The 13,858-nt window shown below is 37.9% G+C and overlaps 2 protein-coding genes and 1 non-coding gene across 3 annotated transcripts; 2 read left to right on the top strand and 1 right to left on the bottom strand.

Annotated features, from left to right (window-relative positions):
- Positions 1–5,474: 5,474 nt before the first annotated feature.
- Positions 5,475–6,346, top strand: LOC122292403. Its single transcript, XM_043100742.1, has one exon. It carries the CDS (start codon positions 5,531–5,533, stop codon positions 6,017–6,019), a length of 489 nt encoding a protein of 162 aa, XP_042956676.1. The 5' UTR covers positions 5,475–5,530; the 3' UTR covers positions 6,020–6,346.
- Positions 6,347–9,516: 3,170 nt separating this feature from the next.
- Positions 9,517–11,813, top strand: LOC122292072 (trihelix transcription factor ASIL2-like). Its single transcript, XM_043100274.1, has one exon. It carries the CDS (start codon positions 10,402–10,404, stop codon positions 11,500–11,502), a length of 1,101 nt encoding a protein of 366 aa, XP_042956208.1. The 5' UTR covers positions 9,517–10,401; the 3' UTR covers positions 11,503–11,813.
- A 1,272-nt stretch (positions 11,814–13,085) lies between these two features.
- Positions 13,086–13,157, bottom strand: TRNAW-CCA. Its single transcript has one exon. It is a non-coding gene; the product is annotated as a tRNA-Trp (tRNA).
- Between the last annotated feature and the right edge of the window lie 701 nt (positions 13,158–13,858).

Raw genomic sequence — 13,858 nt, 5'->3', positions numbered from 1 at the left:
TTGCTCAAATCCTCCATTGAGCCACCCCTCCGTCGGCCTCTCATAGGGTTTTAAACTTCGTTGCCGCCGCCTGTGATCTTTTTTGAGGAGCCCCACACTATGTTTTCCGCCAACCTCCATCCCGTTGGCCTCTGTTGGTAAGCCTTCCTGCAATGTTCTGTTTTCCTTCTCAAGAGCTTGTCGGCTAGAAGAAGAAAGTACTCAGAACAATGATTAGCTTGCATAACTTTAACCTTCAAACCTGCCAACTGGTAACTTCTTCTGAATATCACGTCAAAAAAGCATTACAACAATGAACCCATCTATATTTAGTGTGGGAGAGACTTCTCAAAACCAGTTAAGTGAACTTGTGACTTAATTAAAAATAAATAAAAAAGAAGTCAAATTCGTGAACCTAACTGCTTGGTGCATTCCATCACCTTGAAAAGAATGGCACGATGCCTACAAAGTCCGATAGAAAGACTGCCAATAGGGAGCACAATGCATTGCTGAGATTCCCTCAATCTCTCACTAACTAATTTCCAGCACATGTGGATATCTCCTTGCTCCACTGGAAAAGTGCCTATTCAAAATTGGAAAATTTTGAAATACATAAGCCAATAAACTATCTGCATTATTCAAATTTACCGGTGCCTCCCCCAGCCCCTCCAAAAAAACAAAAAGGTTAAAACCTACCCCCATGTAGATAGCAACAAGTTTGCCTAGCTTCTCCACCAACATTAAGGTATTCTCTGAAGCACAATACAATTCTTGAGCTTTATCTTCAATTTCCTTAAGGCAAGAGTCCCCACGTCTATCAACAAGCACCACTTCTATAGACATTTCACTGGGGTCAATTGCTTTAAGCGACATCAATGGTGGCAGCCGCCTACCTTCCTCCGCATCATTGCACATCAGCCATAGATATAGATTCATTCCCAATATGTTATAGAAATCATCTGATATCTTGTCAGTGTAAGACAAGCAACCACTAACCTGAACAACAAGCAAATTTACATTCGTTGAAAGATGATGTAGAGAAAGTTAAACGCTTAAAACATTCCAAATAGCAGTAGAGCTAATTCAATAAAATTTTAAAGCATTACCAAGTAACTCACAATGATCACAGGTAATTAACTTTATAGTATAGCAATATATTTTGTAAGGCCACATGGCTAATTAGATGGAATGAAGCAGTATATAAATTCTAGATAGTAGCTCAATGTGAAAAATAATAACGGATATGCATGCATGCAAGGCCTAGAGAGAGTACCCAGAGACGATATGAAAAGGTTTATGCATCTGAAGCCAACACCGGTCCACCCTCAACCATGAGCAAGGGCTCACAAGTGAGACTGGCTTGGGAAGCAAGCCTCCTAGCAAGAGGAAGTTGTAGATAGTGACTCTCCCTCACCCTCTTTGCCAAGATATCCCCATGTGTCTCTACCACCACCTCCTCCTCTTGCATTGTATGTACAGCCCTTCAAGGGCTGCACGTTCCGCAGTACTCGATATGGGTAATCCTACTCAAAATTACACAACTTTGTTTCAGTGAGATGAAAACAGAGGCTTGCATGTGGAGTTGCTGCATGTAAGAGGAAGATATGCAGTGGTGGCTAGCTTGGTGGGGTGTTTTTCTACAAGTGGAAGCTTGTCGTGCGTGTGGAGCAAACATAGTGGCTGAGTCAAATGGACTTCATTAATTTGGGGAGTTTCAATGTTTTTAGTATAATTACATTTATGCCCTTTTATGCTATAATTTATAACCGATTATATGGGATTTTTTTTTTTTTTTCACTTGGGTCTAATATTAAACTTGTTTCCGAGTCCTGGGCTTGATTTACTTATTGTGTTAGCCCGAAAAATATTAAAGGTATTAATTTATATAATTTAGTATAAAAAAATTTTACAATTCGATTTTAGTAGCAAATAGAAAGTGTCTAATCTTTTATGTTAAATACTTAAAAGTTTATTGTTTGAAATGAACCTTTAAGGTTATTTTTTTTAGTTATATCTATGTGATTAAAATTATATTTGTAAAATGAAAGAATATGTTAAGAATATTTGAATCATATGGGTATTATTAGATTTCTTGTGAAGTTGAATACTTATGTTAATTAAAAGAAAGTAAGCATATTTTAAGAGATAGGGTTTTCACGACTTATTTTATGGGAGTTTAAAGTAGCCAAATTATTATTATTATTATTATTTTTATAATATGTTAGTAGTATTTTAAATATTATTTGACTATGTTCTTCTTTATGAATTCGATTAAGTAAATATTGAGGAATTTATAAGGTGGTGGCATTTTAGGGTTAAGAGAATTTTAAGCTCTGAGGAATTAAAATAGACGATTTGAGTATTTCAAATATAAATACGTGATAATTTTTTAATTGGAGATTTACTCAGGGTAAATGAATTTTTATAGGTAATGATTGATATTCGTTGGCACTAATGTGAGAAAATTCAAAAAACTTAAGAAGTACAGATAAGTGGGGTTCATATACTAGCTTTGCACAAAAGAAATGAAATGAGGTTGACTTTGAAAATATGCACGTTTGTTTTTTTTTAAATAAATTTGAAAACGACCTCATATGTTTGTTCTATATGTGCATAAATTCTATATATGAGAAAGTATTTTCTGTAATGACTGGTGTAGACATGAGTTTTATACATTTTATTTTTTGAACAAAGAAAAGGGTGAATACAAGATTTTTTTTAAAAAAAATGTTGCTTTGATTCAATAAAGATGTTTTGATTCATGAGATCTAAAATTTTTGCTGTGATTAAATGAAAATGTTTTCATTCTATTTATTTCGAACAACTTTTATATAATTGTGGGCGATTTTAGATCGTCATCCTAAAATCAAAATTATCTCAAACAACTTTCATAAAATTATGGACGATGTTTATTTATAGGATCATGTTATAGCTTTTATTAATGCTCTTCTTTTATATTATATCACATCGTGTAATTATTTATAAATTATATATACATTACATCGTTGTTTATATAATTAACCGAAAACATTACATCATTATTAATAAAATATTAGTTCTTAACAAAAAAAAATTAAATATAAACTAAGTAAACATGCATTGCACGTTGCTTTCACCTAATAAATATATATATATATATATTTATTTCTGTGTGTGGAGAGAGAGAGAGAGAGAGATAAGATCGAACTGATGAAATTGGTGGAAAATAATTTTCTAGATGAACACTGCATGATCAAATTAAGGAGAAAACACATCATTATTTTATTTGTCAAGCAATTTGCTTGAGAAGACCCCAAGAGAAAGCTAGGGATCATATCAATTTATTGACAACAAGTCAGCTGTTTCAGTGGGGAAAGATTTGTTCTTCCATGATCGGACTCTGTGTAGCCCTAGTACTTTTGTAGGATCTTTTTATAATTAAAACATTTCTCTATATATATAATAACAAGCTTATTAAATGTGATTTATCTTCATCAAGCTCATGTTCATGTACTGAGAATATATCAGTACTATCGATCATGCACGTACAATTACTTCATACATGATACATGCATTTCTTCCTAATACTCATACATGAACGTTTGGGGAGGGAAGGGAGTACTCATGAAGCTGGCCAGTAATTAGCCTGACATGAAAGAACTGAGACGCAATCAAAGGCGTGGTGGCACTCTACTCCAAAAATGACTTTGCAACAAGTTAGTCTGGATGCCTCTAGTAAAGCTCTTCTGTTTCATTGTACCCCTGATATTGAATTAGGAATAGAAAGTAGGAAAATAAGCAGATATGAACTTTATTAGTTATTCACTTGAAGCTGGAAGATATTATGTATAAAAAGGCTCTGTTATCTGTTTCATGTTGTCACTCATGCATGGACACTCGGAAAATTTTGCACGAAACATCAGAGAACCAATATAAAAGAACCACTTGAACTTTCTACCACGGTAGCCTTGATTTGAAATAGTCAATGATTCGATTCATGCGAAAATGACTGCAGGTCCCACGTTCTGGTCTTCTCTCCTACCTTTCTTTATAACAAAAAGAGAGACAGAGAGAGAGAAGTAGCGAGAAGTTGTGCAGAGTCTTGGTGGCTGCCTCGTTGGCGTTTCACCCTCAACACTATTTAGGACATCGGGACAAGACCATTTGACAGAAGAAAAATAACAATAATTCCATGCAATTATGTACCAATATGCTTAAATGATAGATCATATCCAAAGCACGCTTTCTTTTCTTTTTCATTTTCTTTTTCCTGCATCCAAAGCACGTTTACAAAGTCTTGAGTCAACTTGCGCATGTACCTCATTTCATAAGGAAAAGCTGTGTGTGGTCGAGACTTATTACGCACAAGTTTTGCTACTCATCATCTTACACACTATATACTCACTTACTTGATTTCTCTCAATATGATAAGCCATCATCTATAGAATAGGTTTATGCAACTTTGCAATTTTGATGTGTTAACACATGATCACTTGTGGTGAGACCTCAATTAGTTATAAATAAGACATGTACTTGGCATGTCTCTATATCCTCTGCATTACTGAGGTGTTTTGGCGTGTTAAAGTAAGGGCTTATAAATATATTTTTTTCGTCTCAAATTTAGTTTTCTTACACGTCAAATTCTCGTTTATCAATTGTTTAGAGGGTGGATCCTTAATAGATGCATGTTGGCTTACAAACATGATTTTTCTACTAAAAATATTACTTTGGCTCCAATTTTAGATACTTTGAAAAGGATGGAATGCTGGCTCTTGAGATCTTTTGGATGAGGAAAAATATAGTTGCAAGCACAATTGTGTACTAATCTATGTACCAATGTGATGTGATTGGTCAAAAAGTAGATTTTATTGAAAATAATATTAATTTAAATTTTAAGTATAAATAAATCAATATTGATACACAGATTAGTGCGCGATTGTACTTATATGTAGCAAAACTCTTTAGACGAAGAGCCAATGCAATGCAATATAAAATTTCTTCGAAAATAAACGGTTTTAAAGAGGGTGGTAAATGAATCAATATGTTTGACTATATTTTTTTATTTTTAAAATTTTTTTTAGTTTTATTCTTTTTTAATTAATTAAATTCTTCTACTCATTATCCATATATTACATATTTGATAAGAGAAAAAAATTTAAAAAAAAAACATGATAGGTGTAATGAGTGAGAATAACTAAAAATTTTTCTCCCAAATATATATCGTCACACCTCTATACGTCATAGATCACAGCTATTTGCAACTTATTTTCCCAGATGTCGTTGGTCCTTGAATCTTCTATCATCCACAATCTACACCAAGACTACAAAGGTCTTGAGGCCCCAGAGTCCCTACTTTTTTCTGGAAAGACATTCAATATAGTTCTTTTTTCTCGTCCACTTTGCCCCGCTAATTTCTTAGCCACAAAAGACGAGGCCCATTGCTAGTGTTGTCACCTATCTTACTGACAAGATAAGAGTCACATACAAAAGCGCAAATAAATGAAGAACAGACTCATCTCTGGAATCATTTTAAAAGCAAACCACGTATCAGTGCTTTTGACAGGGAAAAAAAATGGATAATCAATCCAAAACCACTACAAGGAGCAAGAGCTCGTTCAGGTACTGTCAATATGAGGAAGACAGGGACTCACCAGGAGATGCTCGGAACGTTCTCATAGTAGTTGCCACTCTGATTGCTGCAGTGGCCTTTCAAGCTGGGGTGAACCCTCCTGGGGGAGTTTGGCAGGATGATAAAGATGGACACAAAGCTGGGAGGGCCATTTATGCAACTGAAAAAGAAGCTTATTATGTTTTCTTGATTTCCAACACTTTGGCCCTTTCATCTTCAGTCTTGGTCATCATGTACTTAACATACAGGTTTCCTTTCCATCTTGAAGTGTTGGTTGCCACGGCGTCTATGATTGTAACATATGGGTCTGCTGTATTCGCTGTCACTCCCAAGGAATCCGTGAGGTTTCGCTATATTCTGATCGCTGCTGTTGTTCCTTTTGCAATGAGGCTTTTGATCCGAGTGTTCGTCAAGTTTAGAAGCAAATCATGAACAGTTCAGGACGTTTAGAATCTTAAGTAGATGTTCAACATCGATCTCGGGTTTTTTTATGTCCAGTCCAGGCTTTATTAAGTATTTATTAAGTATATTCATGTCTTCTCTCTCTCTCTCTCTCTCTCTCTCTCTCTCTCTCTCTCTCTCTCTCTCTCTCTCTCTCTCTCTCTCTCTCTCTCTGTGTTCTTGTTTGGAGGAGTTTAGTACGAGTCCTGTGATTATCAAATTAGTATTATAGCTAGTATTGTTCATGTTGATTACTCTGTACTCGTATCATATCCGTGTAATGTTTAATAAAACTTGATTACATGTATCTTTCTGCAATACATGATCCTAATGTATTAAGGTCAAGATCCATGTTATCTACCAACAACATTTAATATTGAGAATCCACAAATATTGTATCTGTCGACTAATTTCTACTTTTTAGTGCTATACCGGTGAGATGTAAACAAATAAGCATTAGACTAAGCTATAGATAAGTAGATTGGCCTCTTAGTTTAAGTGTACCAGTTGAAAGCTTATCTAGTAACTTTTGAATTTAATTAAATTCATCTGTTGGCCTTTTTATAAAAGGGGAAGAGGTATAAAGTTAAAGTTTTACTAGTGGAGTAGCTTTATGAGTGTGTTTGGGGTGAAGAGAAAAATTATGTGATTGTAACAATTTTTTACATAGTAAATTTTCTTCTTTAGGTCTGGTAGTTTTTCTCATGTTTTAGAGTTTCCACGTAAATTTCTTGTATTGTTATTATTTCTCTATTTTTCTTATTATTCCTGCAAAGGGGAGATCCTTGGGGGTGAATTTGGGAGGTCTAAATTCTCAACAATTGGTATCAAAGCCACTAGGTTCTTTTTGTGGGGTGAAATTTTGGTGTGGCAGTGTGGATACATACAGTCTAAGGAGGTTCTGTCTAGGAGATTAAAAAGTTTAAGTGTGTCCATTGTGACTCTCTAATCTTTCATGAGAACTGACTTAGTGAGGTACTATTCATTTCTACAATAAATTCATCAAAGCAATGTCAGGAAGTAGGGTTTCAAATCTTGTCAAATTTGAGATGGAGAAATTTGTTGGGAGAATCAATTTTGGCTTGTGGCAAGTACAAGTTAAGGATGCCTTGATTTAATCAGGATTACACAAGACATTAACAACACATGAAGTCATCACTGGTACTAATGTGACTGGTAAAATGAGCAGATCTAAAATGAGCGATAAAGATTGGGAGGATCTGGATTTGAGAACAGCAACTGCGATACGTCTGTACCTGGCCAAAAATGTTCTTACAAATATGCATGAAATATCTACGACAAATGAACTCTGGGAAAAACTTGAAGAGTTGTATCAGACGAAGGGCGTCTCAAATTGTGTGTACCTGAAGGAGCAGTTTCATACACTGCGGATGAGTAAAAGTACAACTATTTCAGATCATTTAAGCGTTCTTAATGGCATTGTCGCTAAGTTAGAAGCTATTGGAGTTAAAATTGATGATGAGGATCAAGCCTTGAGACTCATCTGGTCTCTTTCACCTTCTTATGAGCATATGAAACCTATTTTGATACATGGGAAGGAGAAAATAATATTTTCAGAAGTTACCAGTAAAATATTTTTGAAGAGAGAAGACTAAATGGTGAAAATAATATTCCACTTGAGAATTTAGTAATGGTAGCAGCTGGAAATGGGAAGATGAAGAACTTCATGAAGAAGAAAGTAGTCTGCTAGGAGTGTGAACAATCTGGGCATGTCAATAAAAATTGTTCAAGAACTGGAGTAGGTTCGGCAAGTAGCTCCAAGTCAGTAAATGGAGATACTAAAAATAATGCTAATGTTGTGTCTCTCTTCATAGAAGATTTTGATCTTTAAAAGAGACATGTATATCCTCATAGTATGCCGCTAATTTCCAAAGTTGCCATGATAGAGGATATGTTAATATTAGCGGGTCCACAACTTTACACACAGGCATTGGTTTGGTATTGATGCAGCGTGTGTGGTGAAAATTCATATCGATGGCTGATGAACTTCCAGGAGAGCCAAACGTGGAAGTTATAGAATAATTTTTAGCAAGGTTGTTTTCAATATGGGCCGAAATGAAATACTTGAAATTGGTTTATTTTGAGTGGGTATGCTTTTATGGTGAAGCATGATAGTGAAAACTATGAAGATCTTCATTGAAGTGGGGCTTAGTTGTGGGACCAGTCAAAGTCACAAGGTGGAAATTGTTGACTAATTATTACTTTTTAGTCTGACATCAGTGGAATGTAAACAAATAAGCATTAGGCAAAGTTATAAATAAGAGGTTTTGCCTCTTAATTTAAGTGCACCAGTTGAAAGCTTATCTAATAACTTTTGACTTTAGTTAAATTTCTCTGTTGGTTTTTTTGTAAAATGGGAAGAGGTGTAAAGTTAAAGTTTTACTAGTGGAGTAGCTTTATGGGTATATTTGGGATGAGGAGAAAAATTGTATGATTGTAATAATTTTTCACATTGTAAATTTTCTTCTCTGGGTCTGATGGTTTTTTCCTGTTTTGGAGTTTCTAAGTAAATTTCTTGTGTTGTTATTATTTCTTTATTTTTCTTATTATTTCTGCAAATAGTAAATTTTAGAAGGATAAATTTGAGAGGTCTAAATTTTCAACAGTATCGTCGGAGGATGATTCCTTGCACGTCATTCGATTTTTAATTACAGAGCTGCGAATGACATAAGATAACCCAACAGTCCTAGCACTAGATGATGGATACTAGGCACTGTGCATATTGAACTGATATCCATTTCCACAATTAATCTCATAATTACATGTGAATGCCTCGCTCCTTAAATACCCTGTGGGCAACCTAATCAAACACATTTCACATCCCAAACTTGTAGACAGCATAGCAATTGATTAGAGGCTTCTATTAATTGCCCCAAAATTCAACAAAAACGAATTGTCGTTAATGCTCCCAACCTCCACATCTATAGCTTCCGCTATAGTGGGGTCAATGCAAACATCTCCCTGACCATGCTCGCATATGATATTGATGACGCCGGCCCACACCAATTCTCCCCTTTTCCTAATCAACAGCCACATCTCATTTAACTTTCATTGTGCCTACTTTGGAGCTTTTCTCGTTTCTGTCCACCCATCTAATTCCTTTCCATTGCTCTCATATTATCGGTTAGGGCTTCTTTTGCACTTGCTACCAATTTAGCGAGGTGGGGAAAATCTCATTGGGCCTATCTCAATCCAGTACACAGATTTCTCTCTGTTTTGTTTTCCTAGTTTTTTTTTTTTTTTCTCTCTTTTTGCTGAAATACACAAGGGAATTTCTCAGTCCAATTATTGCCCCTTTCCATCCGGCATCCACAGAATCATTTGGAAGGTCCGAATATGGTGAAAACCTAATTTGCAGTGCCCACCATCGTCTAACACCAAGTAGGTGTAAGGTGTCTACATATTTCGGGTTTGACACATAAGTTGGAAATATCCAACAGGCTGCCATGTGCTTTTAACTGGGCTTGCCCTTTTGAGGATTCTGCTTTGGGCAGAAAAGGACAAGAGAGCAACCCCTAATTGTTTCGGTACTCAAAGCTCCATCCGAAGTTGAAGCCAAGCCACAAGTCTAACAACCCCGGTATGGTTAAAAGGAGAAAAACCAACGAATTCCAAACCAAACCTAACGCCCAAACGCCATCCGAACCAGATGGAAGATTTGGCTGCCGAACATCGGGTGTTGACGGTTCCACCATATGGCATAGCTATCATGCTACTTACCCAACGTTGCTTTCAACCACCCCTTCTCTCTCTAAAAAATGCCACCCAAAAATAAGTCACAGCCACCTACGCCCACCCTGTGCGGTTGATTACATGACACTGTTTGATCGTACGAATGATATCTATCCCATATTTTGTGAAGAAAGACTTTGATGATGATAGTGGCCCCAAAGTCAGAGGTGGACCTATATAGACAGGCAGACAGACACAGAATTGGTGTGGGAGAAGGGTGCGCAGCCTATCACACCCTTCCCCACGGTGCACGTTAGCCCTCCCCCACCCCCTCCACCTAAGCGGTGGCCTCCTCATCCATCTAGATAGATCTCAAAATCAGCCGCACACTCCTCCCTCCACCCCAATATGTCACCAAACACCACTTTCTTCCTTATCTCCTCCACTCCCTCATCTCCTTCTCCACCCTTTTACCCCACCACAACCTCTCTGCTTTTCCCTCTTTCTATTCTGCGCCACCCACCTTATCCTTCTCCCCCACCCTGATTTCCCAACCACCACCTCTACTTCCATTTCCTCCGCTTTCCAACCTGCGCTGCCTTTCTTATCCTCATCCCAAACCCACCCCTGGATCCTCAATAAGAACGAGAAAAGAACCTCCTTTTCCATTATCCTCCACCATGGCTTCCCCATCCTCGCCGCCACCCGCAGACGACGCCGCCGCTCCTACCACTCCTTCGGGCCCACCCACTGTCGTGGGTATAACGCTGTCGCTACCCGCACCCCCACTGCCTCAATCCGAGACGCAACCGCCCGCATCATCAGCCACCGCCGCCTCCCGCCGCCTTCCGCCGCCCTGCTGGTCCCACGACGAGACGGTCGCTCTGATCGACTCGTACCGCGACAAGTGGTATTCCCTCCGCCGCGGAAACCTCAAGGCTACCCATTGGCAAGAGGTGGCCGACTCCGTGGCCCGCCGCTGCTCCGCGGCCTCCCCTCCCAAGACCGCCGTCCAGTGCCGTCACAAGATGGAGAAGCTCCGCAAGCGCTACCGTACAGAGCTTCAGCGCGCCCGCTCCATGCCCGTTTCTCGGTTCACCTCCTCCTGGGTCCACTTCAAGCGCATGGACGCCATGGAAAAGGGCCCCTCCTCCGGATCCTCCAAAAAACGCGTGAACGTGTCCGACAGCGACAACGATAACGACATCGACGCCGAAGATGACGAAGATCAGGACTTGTACGAAGAATTCAAGAATGGAGGAGGTCCCAATATGAGGCATATGAGTAAATTGTATAGGAATAATGGGATTGGGGGTGGCAGCGGTGGTGGTGGGGGTGGTAGTGGAGGTAGTGGGTTTCGGATCAGAATCCCGTCCGGGGTGAGTATAGCGCAGCCCGGATCGAAATATTTCGGCAAGGCTGAGCACAAGTATAACTCTAATCCTAATTCAACCCCTAACCCTAACCCTAGTTCGAGTTCTGGCGGTAACTTTGGGGCCAGGGTTTTGAGGGAGTGTAATTCGGCAGGGTCGGGGAAGAGGGAGAGGGACCCGGTGACGGAGATGGTGTCGGCGATAAAGGTATTAGGAGACGGGTTTGTGAAGATGGAGCAGATGAAGATGGAGATGGCGAGGGAGATTGAGGCGATGCGGATGGAGATGGAGATGAAGCGTACCGAGATGATCTTGGAGTCGCAGCAGCGGATTGTGGAAGCGTTTGCCAAGGCCGTCTCGGAGAAGAAGAAGAAGAAGGCAAAGCGAATGACCTCCCCGGAGTCTTAAAATGCCTTTCTGTACTTGGATTTTGTGGGTTTCTTGGCCAGGTTATTCTCCAGAAGAAGGGTCTTTGTTTCTGTAATTTTTTCTTCTGTTAGCAATTTTGAATTTGTATCAGACATTCGTGAAGCTTGCTCAACAGAGTTTCCTAGTTTAGTCATGTTTTATTTGGCTTATGCCACTTTTCTTAGAAATAGTATAACTATGTGGAACCTAACTAGCTGTAGCTTGATTTTCACTGAAAACTTAGCTTTATTGTCGATTCTGTGTTTTGATTCCAAGCTTATTAGTAAAAAGCTGCGTCTGCTTAAATAGTATTCTTTTTTTCTAATGCTAGTTCTGCATTTCTAACTTTACTGGGTGATGTTTTATTCTTGGTATTGTTCATTTCCGTGGCGTTACTATGTTTTGTTTCTCTTGATCTAAAGTTTCTAATCTTTTGTTGATTAGTGCGTGACATTGTGTTGATTGGTAAAGACTCCTGGACTTGCAATTCCTTTTACATGTTTCTGCAGTTCCTTTTTATGATGATGGAACCTTAAATTTTCATGGGTGTGTTTGTCAGACTTCAGAGATTTCATGGCTCATAAATCGAACTATATTGCCTGATCGACATGGAAAGATGTGAATCTTTAGTCTTGGGGAATCCCAGAAGTAAGAACGGTTGGCTTGAGTCGGATCATAGTGTTTGGTATGTATGCTTGTTAAGTATATCCATGAGGATTTGGCACCCTGCTGCTTACATTGCCTCAAAAAAAATTTCCATTACCACCGGATGAGATTTAGATCTACGCACCACTTTGGCGATAAAGCACTGTATTCTCTATTTCTAGCACCGAACTGGGCAAGTATGTGAAAGCCACTTTCTTGTATTTCCAGTGTAATGTCTATCTATGAAGCCAAATCTGGATTTCCCGAGGGTAATATTCAAGGATTAATGGTGTTTCAGTCCTCTCCATTAAAGACCTGGTTAACCAATCCTCTTCATACTTGTTGTACATGCAATATGGAACTGTTGTGCTTGATGAACTGTTCTGCTTGATAAGTAAGATGAAAATTTTGAATTTAAGATAAAATATTAAAATATTATATTCAAGGATTAATGGTGTTTCAGTCCTCTCCATTAAAGACCTGGTTAACCAATCCTCTTCATACTTGTTGTACATGCAATATGGAACTGTTGTGCTTGATGAACTGTTCTGCTTGATAAGTAAGATGAAAATTTTGAATTTAAGATAAAATATTAAAATATTATATTTTAATATTATTATTGTTTTGGAATTTGAAAAAGTTAAGAAAAAGTTAAATTATTTATTATATTTTATATGGAGATTTAGGAAAGTTATAATGATGAGATGAGAATTTTGAATTTAAGATGAAAATTTTTATCTACCAAATAGAACAGTATCATTAGCAAATAATGAGAATTTCAAAGATGGCAGTAGAATATTCATTAAGTTTACTTGGATGAAAAGGTGGTGTCTCAAATAGAAGAGAAGAGAAGTGCGATCCCACGAGGCCTTTACACCAGGCTTTCCGATACGTGATATTTCAGGAGAAAAATGGCATAAAAGGATTGGGTGGGGGTTTGAACCCGACGTGAATCGAACACGCAACCTTCTGATCTGGAGTCAGACGCGCTACCATTGCGCCACGGATCCCATCTGATTTGCTTACACTACAATATATTAATTATACTAATTAAATTCTTGGACTTAAATCACAAACCCAATAACTAACGCATAATGTTTTCTGTTTTAGCTGAACAGCCATGCGTACTCACGAGGCATTTAACATTTCTGAATGAAGAAATAATGTCACTTGCAGTTGCTACTATTAACAATTGTATAGGCTACCAGCTGCTTGACTTTTTCAAAGCATGTTTGGCAAACATTTTCATTTCTTATTTCCCGAGTATGTACAATTTTTAATGCCTAATAATAGTTACAAATCCACTCTAGAGCTTATATAAATGTCCCAGAAATCAAATTCCTTACAAAATATAAATATCCAAAACCTTGTATCACTACAAAGGTGCAGTTAATTACTAAGCCACTAGCTATCTGCTGGAACCATGATGGAGCAGGTTTTTGCCAACCCTTCGAATCTGTCTGTGTTTGCGTTGAATTTCAGTCTCCACAATTTTGTCTTTATTCTTTTGAACAAATAGTAAACAAATTTCTATGACCAACTTAAATTTGAGTCTGCCTCCACAATTTCATCGAGTTTCCGATTCAGGACTTGTATATTGATTCTTCGGACTCCGGACCTCGTGTTTGGTAGGAATCTGTACAATCTTTTCCACAATTTCCAATTTTCCACTCACTGTTATTAGCCAGGCTGATTAAAAATTAAAAATTTT

The sequence above is a fragment of the Carya illinoinensis genome, chromosome 13, assembly GCF_018687715.1.
Source record: "Carya illinoinensis cultivar Pawnee chromosome 13, C.illinoinensisPawnee_v1, whole genome shotgun sequence".
Taxonomy (NCBI): domain Eukaryota; kingdom Viridiplantae; phylum Streptophyta; class Magnoliopsida; order Fagales; family Juglandaceae; genus Carya; species Carya illinoinensis.
This window is presented reverse-complemented; position numbering and strand designations above follow the sequence as displayed.

Coding starts and splice junctions, on each gene's coding strand:
- LOC122292403 (XM_043100742.1), top strand. CDS start 5,531: ATGGATAATCAATCCAAAACCACTACAAGGAGCAAGAGCTCGTTCAGG.
- LOC122292072 (XM_043100274.1), top strand. CDS start 10,402: ATGGCTTCCCCATCCTCGCCGCCACCCGCAGACGACGCCGCCGCTCCT.